The following is a 22,372-nucleotide window of genomic DNA, read 5'->3' as shown; positions in this document are numbered from 1 at the left end:
TTTATAACACGATAGTGCCGAGGGGTTAATAACACAGTAATCCTTGTTATAACTGTAGTGATACATTTACATTTGTAGGCTCAGCCCTAATTGATGTCTTCTCTGCCACCTGGAGCTGTATGGCAAATGGTCCAGGAACACAAGGAGAGGACAATACCCAAGGACTATTCAGCCCTTCCCCATCTGATGGGACTAAAGGTCTACAAGTTAAGAATACTCTGTTATGGTATTCTTAACTTGTAGACCTTTTAACCGACAACCTCCGCTTATTGACTGAGTCTGCTATCCCCACATGCTTCAAGATATCCACCATTGTTCCTGTACCAAAGAAAGCAAAGGTAACTGAACTAGATGACAATTGCCCCGTAGCACTCGCTTCTGTCATCATGAAGTGCTTTGATAGACTTGTCAAGGATCATATCACCTCTACCTTACCTGACACCCTAGACCCACTTCAATGTGCTTATCGCCCCCAATAGATCCACAGAAGATGTCATCGCACTGCACAAAGCCCTTTCCCATATGGACAAGAGGAATACCTACAGTGCTTTGCCAATGTATTCGGCCCCCTTGAACTTTGCGACCTTTTGCCACATTTCAGGCTTCAAACATAAATATATAAAACTGCATTTTTTTGTGAAGAATCAACAAGTGGGACACAATCATGAAGTGGAACGACATTTATTGGATATTTCTAACTTTTTTAACAAATCAAAAACTGAAAAATTGGGCGTGCAAAATTATTCAGCCCCTTTAAGTTAATACTTTGTAGCGCCACCTTTTGCTGCGATTACAGCTGTAAGTCGCTTGGGGTATGTCTCTATCAGTTTTGCACATTGAGAGACTGAGATTTTTTCCCATTCCTCCTTGCAAAACAGCTCGAGCTCAGTGAGGTTGATGGAGAGCATTTGTGAACAGCAGTTTTCAGTTCTTTCCACAGATTCTCGATTGGATTCAGGTCTGGACTTTGACTTGGCCATTCTAACACCTGGATATGTTTATTTTTGAACCATTCCATTGTAGATTTTGCTTTATGTTTTGGATCATTGTCTTGTTGGAAGACAAATCTCCGTCCCAGTCGCAGGTCTTTTGCAGACTCCATCAGGTTTTCTTCCAGAATGGTCCTGTATTTGGCTCCATCCATCTTCCCATCAATTTTAACCATCTTCCCTGTCCCTGCTGAAGAAAAGCAGGCCCAAACCATGATGCTGCCACCACCATGTTTGACAGTGGGGGATAGTGTGTTCAGGGTGATGAGCTGTGTTGCTTTTACGACAAACGTAACGTTTTGCATTGTTGCCAAAAAGTTCAATGTTGGTTTCATCTGACCAGAGCACCTTCTTCCACATGTTTGGTGTGTCTCCCAGGTGGCTTGTGGCAAACTTTAAACAACACTTTTTATGGATATCTTTAAGAAATGGCTTTCTTCTTGTCACTCTTCCATAAAGGTCTGATTTGTGCAATATACAACTGATTGTTGTCCTATGGACAGAGTCTCCCACCTCAGCTGTAGATCTCTGCAGTTCATCCAGAGTGATCATGGGCCTCTTGGCTGCATCTCTGATCAGTCTTCTCCTTGTATGAGCTGAAAGTTTAGGAGGGACGGCCAGGTCTTGGTAGATTTGCAGTGGTCTGATACTCCTTCCATTTCAATATTATCTCTTGCACAGTGCTCCTTGGGATGTTTAAAGCTTGGGAAGTCATTTTGTATCCAAATCCGGCTTTAAACTTCTTCACAACAGTATCTCGGACCTGCCTGGTGTGTTCCTTGTTCTTCATGATGCTCTCTGCGCTTTTAACGGACCTCTGAGACTATCACAGTGCAGGTGCATTTATACGGAGACTTGATTACACACAGGTGGATTGTATTTATCATCATTAGTCATTTAGGTCAACATTGGATCATTCAGAGATCCTCACTGAACTTCTGGAGAGAGTTTGCTGCACTGAAAGTAAAGGGGCTGAATAATTTTGCACGCCCAATTTTTCTATTTTTGATTTGTTATAAAAGTTTGAAATATCCAATAAATGTTTTTCCACTTCATGATTGTGTCCCACTTGTTGTTGATTCTTCACAAAAAAATACAGTTTTATATCTTTATGTTTGAAGCCTGAAATGTGGCAAAAGGTCGCAAAGTTCAAGGGGGCCGAATACTTTCGCAAGGCACTGTATGTGTAAGTGAGTGCTGTTTTTTTTGTGTGCTTTGTCTCTGTTGTTGTATCTCTTAATATGGGTGATAATTGTGAAATTCCAATAAAAATACTGTTACAAGACAACACTTCTCGAGGAAAGCCACAACGGCACGATCCCTCCAACTCAACAAGCCCCAGAAATGTTGATACAATTGTCAGCTTGGTGTCACTAAAGTACCTTATCACAACCCCCAGGTACTTAGAAACACTTACATCCGTGGACTCATCGAGGAGGAGGCTGAAACGCTGGTCAACTACATCTGTGGACTCATCGAGGAGGAGGCTGAAACGCTGGTCACCCACATCTGTGGACTCATCGAGGAGGAGGCTGAAACGCTGGTCACCCACATCCGTGGACTCATCGAGGAGGAGGCTGAAACACTGGTCACCCACATCTGTGGACTCATCGAGGAGGAGGCTGAAACCCACATCTACGACCAACTTTTTCAGAAAGTATGGTGCTAGAACACCATTAATCATTTATGTGCACATTGTCCTGTGCATTTTGAAGTGGGTAGCAGCAGTGGAGTCTGAGAAAGCAGCTCTACATGCTTCTCCAATGTGATTACATGCCAGCATGGAACAGTGTTCAGCGACAGCTAATGCCATGGTGGCCTCAGCCTTTTTTGCAGAGTAATTTTTTTTTATACCATAAATGGCAGCTTGTTATGGGTCCTAGGGCTTTGCCTTTTGAGTATGTTTTTGAGTTGTCGTGTTTTTTTACATCACTGAGTTTGGCGTAGAAATCAGCCTTACAATACAGGCAGGATGCCCGTGTATCATCTCCAATAAATGGCTTCAACCAGCCTTTGAATTCAGGGTTTGATTCCCACTCCTTTCTGTATTTTTGAGTGTACAGTTTAGACTGAGACATGATGAGCTAGCCAGCTAAATGTTTAGCTCATGTCACAGAGAGGCACACACATAGTGGACAAGGTGAGTAAGTGACTGAGACTGTGTGAGTCAAATGCAGTGATTTATTTTTGTGCAGTAATTTATTTTAGACAAAGAACATTTTACATCCCGCCCTGAACATTCAGGGTCGGATCAGCCAGCGGCGGCTTCCAGCACGGCAATTCATTTGCAGTCTGTACGCGGAGGGGTGAACATCTCCCAAAGTGAGTGCTTTGGGACGGGGGTGGGGCCCACGGCAGCACCCGCTGCTCATTGAGAAGAGTAAGAACGATACGTGCTTTCACGTCAGAATCTAAAAGTCTCCAATAACACCAGAAAAAGTCTCTAAATTTGTCGCTAGTCAATTTTTTTTGAATGTGTCGCTAGATGGGTCTGAATACTCGCTAAATATAGCGACAAAGTTACTAAGTTGGCAACACTGGACTCTCGGGCACACTTGTGCAACTGATATGGCACGTACACCTCCTATGGAATCCGGAAGTTTCCGAAGGCAGCTCTTCTGAGAGGAGTCGAAGCCACCTGAGCTCTCTCTTGAATCTACGACGGGTGAGTTGGATACTCCTGAGCCTATGCAGTTGGGAAGAACTAGGCTATCAGTTTGGGAGCGCTCACAGAGGATGAAGAGTAACTGTTGTCTGTACTGTGGAGGGGCAGGACATTTTATAGCTACCTGCCCTATTAGGAAACCCTTGTCTTTAGTGGGTACCAGTACTATGGTGAGTCAGACTGGGAGTTCCCTAATTCCCATCACCCGCACACCCCTTTTTGCTCTTGTGCTGTGGGGAGACCAATCTAAGTCTCTCCGAGTGCTCATTGACTCTGGGGCTGATGAAAATCTTATGTATGCCACTATGGCGTTGGAGCTTGGTATTCCCACTCAGCATCTCTCTGTGCCCACGAATGCAAGGGCACTGGATGGCCGCTCTATAGGGGAACTTACCAATAGTACTGTGCCCGTTCAATTACGGGTTTCTGGTAACCACAGTGAGACAATACAGTTCCTCCTCATTACATCTCCCCATGTTCCGGTTGTGTTGGGTTTTTCCTGGCTCCAAAAACACAATCCTGTGATTTTCTTTAACCTTTATTTAACTAGGCAGATCAGTTAAGAACAAATTATTATTTTCAATGACGGCCTAGGAACACTGGGTTAACTGCCTAGTTTAGGGGCAGAACTACAGATCTTTACCTTGTCAGCTCGGGGATTCGATTTCGCAACCTTTCAGTTAGTCCAACGCTCTAACCACTAGGCTACCTGCTGTCCTGACTGGACCACAAGCTCCATCCTGAGTTGGAGTCCATTTTGCCAGTCCCACTGCCTTCAAGCAGCACAGCCTTCCCCAAGTCGTCTTCCTCAAAATGTTAGCAAGACTGTGGATGTCTCTTCTATCCCCACAGAATACCATGACCTGGAAGTGTTCAGTAAGGCACGTGCTACTTCCCTTCCCCGTCCTTATGATTGTTCCATTGATCTTCTCCCAGGCACTACACCACCTCGTTTGTCGATTGTATTCTCTGTCTGGACCAGAGACCAAAGCTATGGAGGAGTACATAGGAGTCTCTGGCCACTGGGCCGCCCGTATCTCCTGCCAGCGCAGGGTTTTTCTTTGTGGTGAAGAGGGACAAGACCCTACGTCCGTGCATTGACAACTGGGGACTTAATGACATTACTGTCAAGAATCGTTACCTCTACCTCTCCTTTGCGTTTGAACCTCTCCAGGTGGTCATCATATTTTCCAAGTTGGACCTTCGAAATGCCTACCATCTGGTTCGGATACACGAGGGGGGTGAGTGGAAGACAGCCTTCAACACAGCCAGTGGACATTATGAGTACCAGGTCAATGCCCCTGTTGTTTTCCAGGCTTTATTCAATGATGTGCTTCGGGACATGCTAAACCGGTTTGTGTTTGTGCACATAGATCCAGATCATACTAAACATGCTCAATGGGTGACATGTCTGGTGAGTATGCAGTTGCGCAATACCCTAGATGCAGTTGCACCCCTAAAAACTAAAAACATTTCTCATTAGAAACTAGCTCCCTGGTACACAGAAAATACCCGAGCTCACAAGCAAGCTTCCAGAAAATTGGAATGGAAATGGCGCCACACCAAACTGGAAGTCTTCCGACTAGCTTGGAAAGACAGTACCGTGCAGTACCGAAGAGCCCTTACTGCTGCTCGATCATCCTATTTTTCTAACTTAATTGAGCAAAATAAGAACAATCCGAAATTCCTTTTTGATACTGTCGCAAAGCTAACTAAAACGCAGCATTCCCCAAGAGAGGGTGGCTTTCAGTTCAGCAGTGATAAATTCATGAACTTCTTTGTGGAAAAGATCATGATTATTAGAAAGCAAATTACGGACTCCTCTTTAAATCTGCGTATTCCTTCAAAGCTCAGTTGTCCTGAGTCTGCACAACTCTGCCAGGACTTAGGATCAAGAGAGACGCTCAAGTGTTTTAGTACTATATCTCTTGACACAATGATGAAAATAATTATGGCCTCTAAACCTTCAAGCTGCATACTGGACCCTATTCCAACTAAACTACTGAAAGAGCTGCTTCCTGTGCTTGGCCCTCCTATGTTGTTGGCCCTCCTATGTTGTTGGCCCTCCTATGTTGAACATAATAAACGGCTCTCTATCCACCGGATGTGTACCAAACTCACTAAAAGTGGCAGTAATAAAGCCTCTCTTGAAAAAGCCAAACCTTGACCCAGAAAATACAAAAAACTATCGGCCTATATCGAATCTTCCATTCCTCTCAAAAATGTTAGAAAAGGCTGTTGCGCAGCAACTCACTGCCTTCCTGAAGACAAACAATGTATACCAAATGCTTCAGTCTGGTTTTAAACCCCATCATAGCACTGAGACTGCACTTGTGAAGGTGGTAAATTACCTTTTAATGGCATCAGACCGAGGCTCTGCATCTGTCCTCGTGCTCCTAGACCTTAGTGCTGCTTTTGATACCATCGACCACCACATTCTTTTGGAGAGATTAGAAACCCAAATTGGTCTACACGGACAAGTTCTGGCCTGGTTTAGATCTTATCTGTCGGAAAGATATCAATTTGTCTCTGTGAATGGTTTGTCCTCTGTACAGTCGTCTCAAATAAAACTGTGAAGGACCTCGGCGTTACTCTGGACCCTGATCTCTCTTTTGAAGAACAAATCAAGACCATTTCAAGGGCAGCTTTTTTTCCATCTACGTAACATTGCAAAAATCAGAAACTTTCTGTCCAAATATGATGCAGAAAAATTAATCCATGCTTTTGTCACTTCTAGGTTAGACTACTGCAATGCTCTACTTTCCGGCTACCCAGATAAAGCACTAAATAAACTTCAGTTAGTGCTAAATACGGCTGCTAGAATCCTGACTAGAACCAAAAGATGTGATCATATTACTCCAGTGCTAGCCTCCCTACACTGGCTTCCTGTCAAGGCAAGGGCTGATTTCAAGGTTTTACTGCTAACCTACAAAGCATTACATGGGCTTGCTCCTACCTATCTCTCTGATTTGGTCCTGCCGTACATACCTACATGTACGCTACGGTCACAAGACGCAGGCCTCCTAATTGTCCTTGTCTCAGGATGGTAAGTTGGTGGTTGAAGATATCCCTCTAGTGGTGTGGGGGCTGTGCTTTGGCAAAGTGGGTGGGGTTATATCCTTCCTGTTTGGCCCTGTCCTGGGGTGTCCTCGGATGGGGCCACAGTGTCTCCTGACCCCTCCTGTCTCAGCCTCCAGTATTTATGCTGCAGTAGTTTATGTGTCGGGGACTAGGGTCAGTTTGTTATATCTGGAGTACTTCTCCTGTCCTATTCGGTGTCCTGTGTGAATTTAAGTGTGCTCTCTCTAATTCTCTCTTTCTTTCTCTCTCTCGGAGGACCTGAGCCCTAGGACCATGCCTCAGGACTACCTGACATGACGACTCCTTGCTGTCCCCAGTCCACCTGGCCGTGCTGCTGCTCCAGTTTCAACTGTTCTTCCTTATTATTATTCGACCATGCTGGTCATTTATGAACATTTGAACATCTTGGCCATGGGGCGGCAGGGTAGCCTAGTGGTTAGAGCGTTGGACTAGTAACCGGAAGGTTGCAAGTTCAAATCCCCAAGCTGACAAAGTACAAATCAGTTGTTCTGCCCCTGAACAGGCAGTTAACCCACTGTTCCTAGGCTGTTATTGAAAATAAGAATTTGTTCTTAACTGACTTGCCTAGTTAAATAAAGCATGCTTGCTCAAAACTGTGACATTTGTGACAAAACTGCACCTTTTATTGTCCCCAGCAGAAGTTGCAACTGTGTAATGATGCTGTTTAATCAGCTTCTTGATATGCCACACCTGTCAGGTGGATGGATTATCTTGAGAGAAAGGAGAAATGCTCATTAACAGGGATCTAAACAAATGTGTGTGCACAATCTGAGAGAAATAAGCTTTTTGTGCATATGGAACATTTCTGGGATCTGTTATTTCAGCTCATGAAACATGGGACCAACACATTTCATGTTACGTTCATATTTTTTATTTGTAATTGCGCCTCTAGCAAGTGAGAAATGTGCCATCTAATGTGCCAGTCTAGTGATGGTTCTGTACTGCTGCTTCTCATTTCATGGCAAAGTTTGCAAATAATAGATACAAATTATATACTTACTCATGATATACTTCTGCCAGGTAAGACTACTTTGAAGTTAACATTTAATTAAGAAGGTATTGGGGAAAGTATTTCTGTCAACCCACAAGATGGTTATCATGATTATAGACAAACACGCGCACCACACAGACAGGCAGGGAATATTTCTGGAAATGAATTGACAGGATTTGTGTTAGGTTTGGCTTTTTAAGCCAATAGTGGCTAACCAGGGGTGGGCTAATGTCAATTCTGAATGGATTAAATTGTAGATGGGAGCTTGCGGTATCTGATACTTGTGAGATATGTTTATGACAGTTTGCAGTGGAACACGCGAAAATTGAGATCTACTGATAGCATGCGATCGACCTGTTGGGGACCCCTGATCTACACTGATTGAAATAGATTTAACAAGTGGCATCAATAAGAAATCATAGCTTTCACCTGGATTCTGTGCATGTTCATGTGTTCCACCGCAAACTGTCGTAAACAAATCTCCCAAATCCCACATCAGTCACTGGCTTCATCAATGAGTGCATCAACGACGTCGTCCCCACAGTGCCCATACATACCCCAACCAGATGCCATGGATTACAGGCAACATCCGCACTGAGCTAAAGGGTAGAGCTGCTGCATTCAAGGAGTGGGACTCTAACTTCTATGCAAGCAACACTGAAGCATGCATGAGGGCATCAGCTGTTCTGGATGACTGTGTAACCACGCACTCCGTAGCCGATGTGAGTAAAAACTTTAAACAATTCAACATTCACAAGGCCGCAGGGCCAGATGGATTACTTGGACGTGTACTCCGAGCATGCATTGACCAACTGGCAAGTGTCTTCACTGATATTTTCAACTTGACTACAACTCAGCATTCAACATCATAGTGCCCTCAAAGCTCATCACTAAGCTAAGGACCGTGGGACTAAACACCTCACTCTGCAACTGGATCCTGGACTTCCTAACGGGCCACCCCCAGGGGTAAGGGTAGGCAACACGCTGATCCTAACAACTGGGGCCCCTCAGGGGTGCGTGTTCAGACCCTTCCTGTACTCCCTGTTCACTCATGATTACATGGCCAAGCAGGACTGCAACACCATCCTTAAGTTTGCCGATGACACAACATTGAAAGGCCAGGATAACAACATCTCCCTCAACATGATCAAAACAAAGGAGATGATTGTGGACTACAGGAAAAGGAGGACCGAGCATACCCCCATTCTCATCGACGGGGCTGTAGTGGAGGAGGTTGAGATCTTCAAGTTCCTTGGTGTCCACATCACCAACAAACTATCATGGTCCAAACACACCAAGACAGTTGTGAAGTGGACACGACAACACCTATTCCCCCACAGGAGTCTGAAAAGATTTGGTATGGGTCCCCAGATCCTCAAAGTTCCTACATGTACATACACTACCGGCAAACGTTTTTGGAACAGGTTTTTCTTTATTTTCTTTCTTTGTTTTTCTTTATTTTTACTATTTTATACATTTTAGAATAATAGGGAAGACATCAACTATTAAATAACACACAGAATCATGTAGTAACTAAAAAAGTGTTAAACAAATCTAAATATATTTTATATTTGAGATTGTTCAAAGTAGCCACCCTTTGCCTTGATTACATTTACATTACATTTAAGTCATTTAGCAGACGCTCTTATCCAGAGCGACTTACAAATTGGTGCATTCACCTTGATGACAGCTTTGCACACTCTTGGCATTATTGCAACCAGCTGAGGTAGTCACCTGTGCCTAATATGTCACACCTGTATTACCTTGGTAAAGGAATAATGCTCACTAACAGGGATGTAAACATATGTGAGAGAAATAGGCTTTATATGTTGAGGTTATATTTTTATGTTTTCATAGGGCCCTATGATATACGTACAAAATCATACGAAATGCTCTGAGACCAGGTTGGTGCAGGTGATCTCAGTATTAGCTAAAGTTACCTACATTTTTCTATTGATTATAAATCAATAGCGAGTCACAAATGTTTTAATTCAGGCAATATCTAAAGCCAGCATGTGATAGATTTTTGTCCAATAAAACGGTTGTTGTGACTGCAGAGATTAGTGCGGCTGTAGAAGCCAACATGGAGAAAGGCAGAGTGACAGCTAAAGCACTTGGGTAAGTGTGTAACTATTTAACGGTATTTAGAAACTCAATGCTCAGGTGTGTATAAAATGCTGATAAATTATGGCTTTGTAGTGATGCTTCGTAAACTAGCACGGAGATGGGTATCTAGTGAAGGAGTATCGATCTGTGCGATACTGGTTCAGGTAGCTGTAGCTAGCAAGAATGCTATGAATTTCCACGTGCAACAATATTGGCGCATGTTAATACATTGATTAGCATAATATCTTGTTCTGACACGCGCTCTTATGAAACGAGATTACACAAGTTGTCATTCTGCTGCTGTGCTTAAATTATCGCATCAGAGAGCACTATAATGCTTATATGGTGGCCATGACGGTCCAAGCTTTGTATCCTTAACCACAGCTGCATTTTCCATGCATGATGCAAAATGGATACGTTGAACATCGGCTATTAATCAGTATGTGCAACAAAGTATCACGTTAGGCAACGCTAATGTTTATTTATTTAACTAGCTATGCAAACGTGCTAAGGACTGAAAATAGGGGACGTGTGCAGCCAACCACATACCTAGAAAAATATATCGCACCGCCCAGTGCAATTCAAGCCAATCCGTTTTGGAAACCGTATTCGAGGAGGTTCCAGTTTTAGTCGGAATTGCTGAGAAATTATCACGCTGCTATTGCTGGTTGGAATTGAGTGGTAGCTTCACCAGTTTGTTATACTAAAGCTATAATCAACCTAAACTGACAAAATGACTACTGCAAGGTAAGACTGTTATATTGCTGGGAAGGAAATAATCATTTGTCTATATTATGTGTCATGTTTCTCCTGTTATTCCAGTGATAATGGTTAGATAAAAAGGGAATATCTGAAACATAGTGATCGGCTATATCCTATGGACTTCTTGTTAGGGAATGACTTGGAAGAAACTGCAGGATTTGAGGGTCAGTTATCTTGTCATAAGAGTAGAACGTGACCATAACCTGTCAAAGCTATGAAACCTTGTCAAAGATAACTATCTTTCAAAGTGTGTGATTAAAATAAATGTACCCTCAGTTACTGTCTATATAGACCCATTACCATATGGAGTTTAAATGCATTATGGAATGTGCACTGGCCTTCATTTTTCAGGTTTGCTGTTTGTGTGTGCATGCATGTGGTGACGTTGCTATATAGGCCTTCAGCTGTTAGTTAGGCACATGTGGAGCTCATGTGTCACCTATGTGATAGCTGCATGTGCCTAAAATATGATGTTGTCAGTGGAATAAACACTTTAGGCTCCGTAGTGTGCTGAAACACTCATAGGGGTTTAGTGTGATTCTTCATAACCAACACAGTTGCACCATGCATTCATATTCTGTCTGAGTAGAAGTGCTGATCTAGGATTAGGTCCTCCCTGTCCATGTAATCTTATTCATTATCTAAAAGGCAAAACTGATCCTTAGATCAGCACTCTTCCATTGTTCTCTTTTAAGACTGACGGTTCAGAGGATATGGTTTAGTTTGATAGAGTGAGACATGCATATGTTCGCGTCTGCTTAGATCCTGTGTTCTCTCTTCAGTACAGGATTCCTCATGTGTCCCACGTGTTGCTCACAGGGAACAGCTCAGATGACAGACTTGACTTGTCTTAACCCCTTTCACTCTGAGGAGCACAGGACTTCCTCAAATGCGCTCCACTGGTAACAGAGCCACCACAGAAACACAGGGACAGGTGTCACACTGCCTCACTTGGCAGGCCTTAGATCTTTGTCTGGTCACAACCTTTGGAGAACTGAACATGTTCATGGTTTCGATTAAGCAATTTGCCGTTCCACCATTTTAGGCAACATTGTCTGAAGACTCTGGGATTTCAGCACTTTCACTACTTTTATTTACTCTTTGTCACACCAGATGTGGGGATGAGGCTGACTGGAGTGTCTGAGTCATGCTTCTCTCTCTTTTCTCTCCACAGTGAAAATGCTCTATTTGGGATGGGCAACCCCCTGCTGGACATCTCAGCTGTTGTGGACAAGGACTTCCTTGACAAGTGAGTTTTGAACATAACCATTTAGTCTAAGCTAACCATGCATCCTATCAAATTCTACTGTTATTTTAATATTGCTTCCGTCTCAATAGGTATGGACTGAAGCCCAATGACCAGATACTGGCGGAGGACAAGCACAAAGCCATGTGAGTAACGGGCCGGTAAAACAGCATCTTAATTCAACACACACACTTCAAAATGGACTTTTTACACTCAAATTTAGTCAACTAGCGTTTATTCATACTTCTCCAGAAGCATCCTGGCATAATAAGCAGCACTCAAAATAGCTGACTGGTGGTGTGTCCCAAATATCACTCTGTTCCCTATTTAGTATTTGACTTTATAGGCCTGGTCAAAAGTAGTGCACTATATACGGAATAGGGTGCAATTCGGGACATATCCTGGGTGTCTATAAATCTGCCTTTCGTAACGGGGCAAATGCACTTGATCTGGAGGTCCCTAAGCATGGCCATGGCACATCCATACAACTTGCATCATGATGCGGCCGTTAGGCACAAGAATGCACCCCGACACTGACTCCATTATTCTGCTACAGTTCACCATTCAAGCTGCCAAATGGTAGACTATTAGAAATATATGGCTCATGGATTTTGGTAAGGAATTAGATGACTTGAATAATGTAATATTGTTGAAATGTAGGCTGTGCACTATTGAATTGCATGTACTTCACAGCAGTTGTTACTTTGACATTTGACTGTGGAGGGATGATTTCCTCTGTGAACATCTGTGTAGTCTAAATATAGATTCTGCTGGAGGAGCTGATAGTTACACACCCTCAAAAATAACCTTTCTCCACCCTACATTATACAAGGTTCAAATTCACCAACAATATAACCTCTCAGCCTTGGGGTTAGGCAGCACTTAAAATACCATAGTGTTAGGAGGCTATATGAGCCTCGGATGTCTTCTGTTGACACCCAAAGTAGAGCTGGATTTTAGGGATGGTCTGATATGTAGTCTTTCCATTCTGAAGTCAGCACTCCATAGGATTCTAAATGGGGTGGTGAGTGGGAGGGTCTTCAGAGGCTGCATTGCCTGGGTCGTATTCATTGGTGCACACCATAGCACAATGTTTTGCAACGAAAACAAGAATTTGTCCCTCCCTGTTTTATCTGTTTGGTTCATAGTGAATACACTCCTCTTGCAGCAGTTCAGATGACAAGCCTGTGGTTTGTTTTTGATACAGCTATGCTACCTACACTAAGTTGTATGGACAAAAGTATGTGGACACCTGATCGTCGAACGTCTCCTTCCAAAATCATGGGCTTTAATATGGAGTTGGAGGGGGCCCAAGCCTCAATTCCTCTGGGAATGTGTTCCACTAGATGTTGGGATATTGCTGCAGGTACATGCTTCCATTCAGCTACAAGAGCATTAGTGGGGTTGAATGATTAGGCCTGGCTTGCAGTCGGCATTCCAATTCATCCCAAAGATGTTCGATGGGGTTGAGGTAAGGGCTCTGTGCAGGCCAGTCAAGTTCTTCCACACCGATTTCGGCAAATCATTTCTTTATGGACTTTGTGTTCGAGGGCATTGTCATGCTGAAACAGGAAAGAGCCTTCCCAAAACTGTTACCACAAAGTTGGAAGCACAGATTAATCTAGAATGCCATTGTATGCTGCAGTGTTGACTTCTTTTCATTGGAACTAAGGGGCCTAGCTAGAACCAAGAAAAACAGCCCCAGATCATTATTCCTCCTCCACCAATCTTTCCCGACTAACTGTTACTGTGCTGACGTTGCTTGCAGAGGCACTTGGTAGTGAGTTGCAACTAAGGACAGACGATTTTTACGCATTTCAGCACTCGGCGGTCACGTTTTGTACGCTTGTGTGGCCTACAACTTCGCGGCTGAGCCGTTGTTGCTCAAAGACATTTCCACTTCACAATAACAGCACTTACAGTTGACCAGGGCAGAAATTTGACGTACTGACTTGTTGGAAAGGTGGCATCCTATGATGGTGTTACTGTACGTTGAAAGTCACTGAGTGAGGCCACTCTTCAGTAATGCCATTCTACTGCATTGTTTGTCTAAGGAGATTGCATACCCCTGTGCTCGATTTTTATACACCGGTTAGCAACGGGTGTGGCAGAAATAGCCAAATCCACAAATTTAAAGGGATGTCCAGATACATAGTGTACCTATAGCCAAAAAGCTTGTGTAAAAAATTTGGCCACTGAATTCCTTTAATTTCCTCTTTTTCCATGTACCATGTGATGTGCTTGCTGCGGAGGGCAGGGTACTCCCTAGAGATCTCTAAAGGGGGAAACCAATAATCCACAGTAGTACTGTAATACGTTTAAGAAAAATATTATTTTTTTTAGCTTCATGCTAAAACTTTGTATTATGGAAAGTTTTAGGCTATTGCTTTGGATGGGACTTTTTTTTCTTCTCTGCGTCATAAGAAAGCAAGGAGATGTGGCTAAAAGCGTGCCGGGGAATAATGAAGTGAATGTTTACCAAGTGAAACCGGTTTGAAGCTTGTATTATTTTAGATGGACCCTTTAGAGATCTACTATTCTTGCTATTGCATGTCAGATCACTGACCAGTAGTCCAGGTGTGGTGCTTCTACTGTAAAGCAGCCTTATCAGCAGTGTAATTGTCTCCCCAGCAGGCAGAACATCAGACACACAGAGAATAGTGTTATCTTTGGCATCACAGATACTATGCAGTTCTGTTCTGTCCTCGACAACAATGGCTACATTCTTTGTCGCCGTTTCCACATCACCAGGACCGGATCTGTTGGAATAGTTCAGTATAGAGGAAACCTATTTAGTGAACCTTATTTTTGTAGTCTATAGTTTCACTGTGCTTCTGCCTCTTAAATTGCTTGCTCTTTTTGATTTTAGGCTGGGTATCTGGAAAGCACTTTGACAACTGCTGATATAAAATGCTTCATAATATACATTTACTTGATATTAATAAGCTAAGTAGTGGGAAGTATCCCTCAGTTTCAGTGCCTGTTTGGTTATTGCCTACACTATAGCTTACTCAACTGCCATACAGTCTACTCATTTACTTGTGGAAACTAGAGCTGGGCGATATGGACCAAAGTCCATATTGATGCACATAAATGTTTTAAACTTATTTGTCATTATCGCAACACAGTACTAATACTAGGTTTGATTTTATTTAAACATGTAAGCCAGTTGAGAACAAGTTCTCATTTACAACTGCGAACTGTTCAAGGTAAAGCAACGCAGTGCAACAAAGTGTTACACCTGGGATAAACAAACATGCAGTCAATAACACAATAGAAACTTCCATGTACAGTGTGTGCAAATGTAGGCAATAGAGGTGTAATAATTACAATTTAGCATTGATACTGGAGTGATGTGCAAGAGGGCTAGTAATAATATGGGGATGAGGTAGTTGGGTGTGCTATTTACAGATTGGCCGTGTGCAGTGATTGGTAAGCTGCTCTGACAGCTGATGCTTAAAGTTAGAGGGACATCTGACTTATTTTTTTTGCAATTCGTTCCCGTCATTGAGAACTGCAAGGGAAGCAGAGAACTGGAAGGGAAGGCGGCAAAATAATGTGTTGGCTTTGGGGATGACCAGTCCAATATACCTGCTGGAGCGTGTGCTACGGGTGGGTGTTGCTATAGTGCGTTGTGATAAGGCGGGGCTTTACCTAGCAACGACTTTTAGATGACCTGGAGCCAGTGGGTTTGGCGACGGCTATGTATTAAGGACCAGCCAATGAGAGCATACAGGTCACAGTGGTGGGTAGTATATGGGGATTTGGTGATAAAACGGACAGCACTGTGATAGACTACATCCAGTTTGCTGAGGAGTGTTGGGTGCTATTTTGTAAATGACATCGTCGCGGATCGGTAGGATAGTCAGTTTTATGAGTATGTTTGGCAGCATGATTGAAGGAGGCTTTGTTGCGAAATGGGAAGCTGACTCTAGATCTAGTTTGATGGTTGTAGCCATCAATTGTCCTGTTAACAATCACCCATATTATCAAACAAAAATGTAATTTCAAACTTCATATTTCTTTAATATAGGCTGCTTATTGTAATGATCGATATCAGTAAAGTCAGGGTTTCCTTAACTCTGTCCTGGCCCCCCACAGATGGAACAATGAGACAGATATTTCACTGGATGTATAAATGTGAAGCATCCGCTTGGTGTTTCCACAGAAACACAGTGGGAGAAGATGGATCTCATATGTATACATATATACTGTACTCTATATCATCTACTGCATCTTTATGTAATACATGTATCACTAGCCACTTTAACTATGCCACTTTGTTTACATACTCCTCTCATATGTATATACTGCACTCAATACCATCTACTGTATCTTGCCTATGCCGCTCTGTACCATCACTCATTCATATATCTTTATGTACATATTCTTTATCCCCTTACACTTGTGTCTATAAGGTAGTAGTTTTGGAATTGTTAGCTAGATTACTTGTTGGTTATTACTGCATTGTCGGAACTAGAAGCACAAGCATTTTTACACTCGCACTAACATCTGCTAACCATGTGTATGTGACAAATAAAATTTGATTTGATTTTGGAACTAGATGGATTTGGCCAGCATTTTGCAAATTCTCATCGATTTTTAACATTTGATCTCACTACAGTTTTCTGTTCCCAAAACTTGGCTCCGAACAGATTTTAGTTATGTTTTTATTGACTTTACCCTTTGCCAATGTTTTCAAAAGTTTATAATAATAATATAATAATATAATAATATATGCCATTTAGCAGACGCTTTTATCCAAAGCGACTTACAGTCATGTGTGCATACATTCTACGTATGGGTGGTCCCGGGAATCGAACCCACTACCCTGGCGTTACAAGCGCCATGCTCTACCAACTGTGTGCGAATTGAGTTATTGCACACGTGCACTTCAGAGTAGGTGTTCCCAAACATGAAATATGCAAATGCATGATAGAACATGCCAATAGGATCTGCTTGTTCCATTTTAAGCCTTTCCACAAATGAGAATTACACCAATAGAAAGCAGTTGTCTGAGGATGGTGCTGGGCTATCTGGCATACAGTAAAAAGTAAGGGGACAGTTTGATAAATCCTTTTAAATAAAGGTTCAAATCCAGGTCATGCTTTTCCTTAAACACAGTGCCCAACATGTTGTACTGCAGGTCATTGGACAGAATTAGTATTATGAACCAATGAAGTTAATGTTTGGTTGTAGAGTTTACTGTACTGCCACAGATTTAGGTCTACTTTTGGTAGCCCTTTGTCTGCACTGATTGTAGCAACCCAAACAAGTCCGACATGCTGCCAAGTTGTCTAACTGGACCTTAACCTTGGAGCTTGGTGATTAGCAGTATATGGCAAACAAGCCCTTTTATCAAAGCTTACCCTTGTGTGCCACTTCCAAATTCACAAACCCAAACTGGTTAGTGCTGTTAGTCTATTTCCTTCTTTTTTTTTTTAGGGGTACAAATCTATCTCGGGGCGGTCTCCAGTCCTGTCTAAATTCAACTATCTAGATAATCCTGTTAACATTCTAGATTAACCATCTCTGGTACTGTGTACGCCGTCATCACTCCCCTTCCGGTCATATCTGGCCATAGAAATAAAATTACTATAACAGGTATATCCCTTCAGACTTCCGCAATAGTACAGTGCAATATCTATTCTAGTAATTGTGTTTCTATGCCATCAAGTCTCCTCTCTCTGTCATTTCTGGCCAATGGTTCACCACTACTAGTCTGATAACTGTATTCAAATAGGTCCTCCCTGTCCAAGTCAACTGATTCCATATTTGAGCTTCTACTCTGAGACGCTTTATGAATACAAGCTCTCATACTGTTCAGTCAGGACAGCAGGTGAAAATGCTCATTAATCCAAACATGATCCAGCTACATTGACCTCTCAACGCTATAGCTGTTTTAATCATCAAAGGTATATCAATGTTGCAACAAAAGATCCCTGACTGCCTTGTCCTCCAGTCTAGTATGATCACAATGGCCGTACTTCGTTATTACCTTGGACTAATACAGGATTTACAGTTGAAGAAAGGGGGTGGAAACTCCCTCAGAGTAAATGTAGTGTATGAATAAGGTACAGATAATCCATCATCCACTGACTAACCACCAGACTCAGGATATGGCACCCTAGTCCCTGACCTAGTGCACTATTTTTGACGAGGGCCCACTATATAGGGTGCCATTTCGGACGCATCTAGGGCCTGTTCACATTAGTCTGTCTTCCATATATGGACGTCTTCTCTTCTAATGGTTCCCACTGCTCCTCAGGCTCATTGCCTGTTCATATGATTGCATGTGGTTTCAAATTATGCTGCAAAGAATGCTGCTCACTCAACGGTACTAAGCATACCTCCAGACAGTCTGTTTCAGAAGTGATTTTTGAGAGGGCATGGTGATGGTTGGTGAGACTTGCACAGGATGTGCTGGGTGTTTCAGTAGTTATCTTGTCGTCTTAACATTGTCCTCTTTTTAATCTGGTGATCATGAAGTCAGATTTTGCTTTGAAAATGGGGCAGTATGTACTTGAGTTGCATCTTGACTTTTTGTTTTACTTGATATAATGAATTGAACAGCGTTGGTTACATTTAGTAGCCTATTCATGCACTTTTAATATCATCTGAGTAAACACATTTTTAAATGTAACTACATGCATAAGGAAATGTATCAATAGTTAGTTTGGTTACGTTATCTGTATGACACTGCCACCATGTGGTTGGAAATGGACACATGGTCAGTACCATGCAGGATAAACAGAATATCTGTCCTCTTTCTCCTGCAGGTGACAAGTTTATTTAATATATATATTTTTGTTCTTTAGCTTGATTTAACATGACAACATTATAAAACACAAATCTGCAAAAGATTACAATAACCATGAAAAGTATATGCTATTTTCTCTTATGTTAAATGGGCTTTGGAGTCACATTCACTATTATGACTAAAATGCATAGGCACTGTTAATTAGGCTAGAACTTTCAATTAGTCTGTTAGATGACTGAATGAAACCTTGTAATCTCACAGGGAAGGGCCCACAGGGAAACATTCAACAGCTTCCTGTCTAAACTGGACCTGTTCACACACTCATTTTATGTCGCCTCATTCTGTCCATTAATGGATTACTTTCTCATCTTAGCGCTGACAGCATGACTACTTTCAGAGGTTGTTTGCTCACAGCAATTAAGTTCATAAGCTCTCCGCTCATCCCTCGTTCTGTTTTATTTTCTCCTCTGTGCTAAATGCAGATTAGCGGTGTCACAATGGCATCCAGAACCAGAGTAAACTGCTCATTATGCAGAGTGACCCGCTGCTGCTGTATGAATTATGCAAGGGACTGTGTGTCGGTGTGTTTTAGTAGCTGGCTCTTATTAGCATTCTAGATGGATGGATGGTTGGGAGGAGAGACACTGCGTCCCAAATGGCACCCTAGTCCCGACAGTGCACTACTTCTGACCAGAGCCCTATGGTGACCGGGCTGACTGCAGTGGGGGAGAGGGGTGGGTGATCAGGCAGGGTTGAGGATCATTGCACACGACACAGGAGATCAGTGGAGGTGCCTCTCCTTTCGTCTGTCACACACACCGCCCCCCTGTGTACACACACAGAAACACGTAAACAGACACACACTCACCTGCTGGTGTGGTGCAGTTCCATCTGCTTACTGTGAAGAAAAGAACAAAGGTTCTTCCTGCCTCCTCTTGTCTCTGAGTACAAGCTAAACATTATGGCTCCTGGCTCTGTGTATGTGTGATACATTTGGCTCTGTAAACACACTTGAATCCCCTATTTGTATTCATTCCTCCCTCTGTCCCTCCCTCTTTATGTCTATTGCTCTTTCTATTTCCCCTCCTTCAATCTCTGTTTCTATCCCTCCCTCTCCTCTTTCTAACGAGGGAATCGTGAGTGTTGGAAACCCCCAACGGATCCATCCTGGTGTGTCAGGCAGGGAAGGAGTGAACGGCTGTGTGTCTGGCGGCGCGTTGCATGTCTGTGTGCATGCAAGCGTGTGTGTCAGGCTGCATGTGCTATCCATCGTGCCACTTCAGTGGATGCACTCATGCTTGGCTGAGTGTGTAGATAGACCACTAAATCTCACACACTACAGCCCCAACCCCAGTCAGTCTGTTTTAGAGTGCTGTATCTATATGTATTGTAGTACAGTACTCAAGGCGTCTACAGAAACCCATTCGGGTCATACTGAGTCAGGGAGCAGGACATGGAGGTCAAAGGTCATAGACCCACATCCATCATTAACACCAGACAAGACGGCACACAACTCACAACCTCAACTGCCATGTTTGTCAGCCTTGCAATGATTAATTGATGTATATTAAATCACACTATCCCCCCCGAAAGGCAAAGCTCTCAACTGAGATATTCAGTTGAGTTTAGGAGGCTGTCAGAATTGATTAAAACACCTACATGAATTCTACTTATTTTAATTTAACTAGGCAAGTCGGATAACAACATTCTTATTTACAATGATGGCCTAGGAACAGATTTTTACCTTGTCAGCTCGGGGATTCAATCTAGCAATCTTTCGGTTACTGGCCCAATGCTCTAACCACTAGTTTAGCGGCCCAGGTTTTAGTGGTATAAAACCTGGGCCGCCCCAGGTATTTAAAAATATTTCTAGATTGTGGCTTTCAGTCAAATTGGTTAGCATCAGTCAGTAATCACATTGGTTATTATTCCTTATATCTCCTCTGTATTTTAAGCATGATGCTGTCTCATGACGGCTGATGCAGTCAATTCAATGTCCTTCTCCTTTAATAGTAATACCCCCCTGTTATTGCCAGTCTCTGCCAGCAGCTGGCGCTAGAACCACCAATGAAACACCACTGAACTGATTATGGGTGGAACAAATATACCCACATTTCTATACATGTGGGCGTTCTGGTGTTTTATAATTACGATGTGGGTGTCTCAATTGCACATGTACAGCATGTTCAGAGAGCAGTTGAGAGCATGCTCTCCCTCACAGCTATTTCTTTCACAGCTGTTTTCTTTGAATCCCCCTCCCTCTTTTTGAAGCTTTATAATTGTGTCCCAAATGGAACCCTAGTCCCTTTTATAGTTCATTACTTTGGACTAGGACTCTGGTCCAAGGTAGTGCACTATGTAGGGAATAGGGTGGCATTTAGGATGCGCGTTTGGCTAGAGATCACATCCTCACATGCGCATAGCAGTGCTGTTAGGAGACCTGAGTGGTGCAAAGCACTCCCTGTGTGTTTTAAAGTTCACACTGGTTGCCCCAGCAGGAGAGCTGCAATTGATTTTATTTATATATATGACACGCGCTCAGCGCATTATGAATCCCCATCAGCAGGATGCTGGTAGCAACCTCTGAGATGAGGGAACGAGAGGTCTCAAAGGCTTTGTATTCAGACTGCTTCAAATCTCAATCCTCCCTGGAGACTACAGACGGAGAAGAAGCCTGTCTATCTTGCTCTCATTGAAACATGCATATACACACACTCACAAAATAATTAAATGTTACATGTATATATATACACACACACAGTTGAAGTTTACATAAACCTTAGCCAGATGCATTTAAACTCAGTTTTTCACAATTCCTGACATTATAATCCTAGTAAAAATCCCCTGTCTTAGGTCAGTTAGGATCACCACTTTATTTTAAGAATGCAAAATGTCAGACTAATAGTGATTTTATTTAAGCTTTTATTCCTTTCATCACGTACCCAGTGGGTCAGAAGTTTACATACACTCAGTTAGTATTTGGTTGCATTGCCTTAAACAATTTAAACATGGATCAAATGATTTGGGAAGCCTTCCACAAGCTTCCCACAATAAGTTGGGTGAATTTTGGCCCGTTTCTCCTGACAGAGCTGGTGTAACTAAGTCAGGTTTGTAGGCCTCCTTGCTCGCACATACTTTCAGTTCTGCCAACAGAATTTCTATAGGATTGAGGTCAGCTTTGATGGCCATTCCAATACCTTGACTTTGTTGTCCTTAAGCCATTTTGCCACAACTGTGGAAGTATGCTTTGGGTCATTGTCCCTTTGGAAGACCCATTTGTGACCAAGCTTTAACTTCCTGACTGTCTTGATGTTGCTTCAATATATCCACAATTTTCTTCCCTCATGACGCCATCTATTTTGTGAAGTGCACCAGTCCCTCCTGTTGCAAAGCACCCCTACAACATGATGCTGCCACCTCTGTGCTTCACGGTTGGGATGGTGTTCTTTGGCTTGCAAGCCTCCCCCTTTTTCCTCCAAACATAACAATGGTCATTATGGCCAAACAGTTCTATTTTTGTTTCATCAGACCAGTGACCGTTTCTCCAAAAAGTACAATCTTTGTCCCCATGTGCAGTTGCAAACCATAGTCTGGCTTTTTTATGGTGGTTTTGGAGCAGAAGCTTCTTCCTTGCTGAGTGGCCTATCAGGTTATCACTAGAACTCATTTTACTGTGGATATAGATAATTTTGTACCGGTTTCCTCCAGCATCTTCACAAGGTCCTTTGCTGCTGTTCTGCGATTGATTTTA

At 42.7% G+C, this 22,372-nt stretch overlaps 1 protein-coding gene across 6 annotated transcripts in view; it reads left to right on the top strand.

Annotated features, from left to right (window-relative positions):
• The first annotated feature begins 9,552 nt into the window (after positions 1–9,552).
• LOC118397366 (adenosine kinase) overlaps positions 9,553–22,372 on the top strand; it is a 295,175-nt gene continuing 282,355 nt past the window's right edge. Inside the window, exons 1-5 of one of the 6 annotated variants that reach the window (XM_035792030.2) lie at positions 9,553–9,651; positions 9,805–9,865; positions 11,398–11,517; positions 11,790–11,864; positions 11,954–12,007. In XM_035792030.2, the coding sequence (XP_035647923.1) occupies positions 9,831–9,865; positions 11,398–11,517; positions 11,790–11,864; positions 11,954–12,007 (284 nt within the window). In that variant the 5' untranslated portion in view covers positions 9,553–9,651; positions 9,805–9,830. Of the gene's footprint in view, positions 9,866–9,964; positions 10,601–11,397; positions 11,518–11,789; positions 11,865–11,953; positions 12,008–22,372 lie in introns of those variants that run through there. The other 5 variants (XM_052473284.1, XM_035792048.2, XM_035792039.2 and 2 more) reach the window with 5 other exon arrangements.

The sequence above is a fragment of the Oncorhynchus keta genome, chromosome 2 (assembly GCF_023373465.1).
Source record: "Oncorhynchus keta strain PuntledgeMale-10-30-2019 chromosome 2, Oket_V2, whole genome shotgun sequence".
NCBI lineage: Eukaryota > Metazoa > Chordata > Actinopteri > Salmoniformes > Salmonidae > Oncorhynchus > Oncorhynchus keta.
Note: the sequence above shows the minus strand (reverse complement) of the source record. Positions and strands in the feature narration are given on the sequence as shown.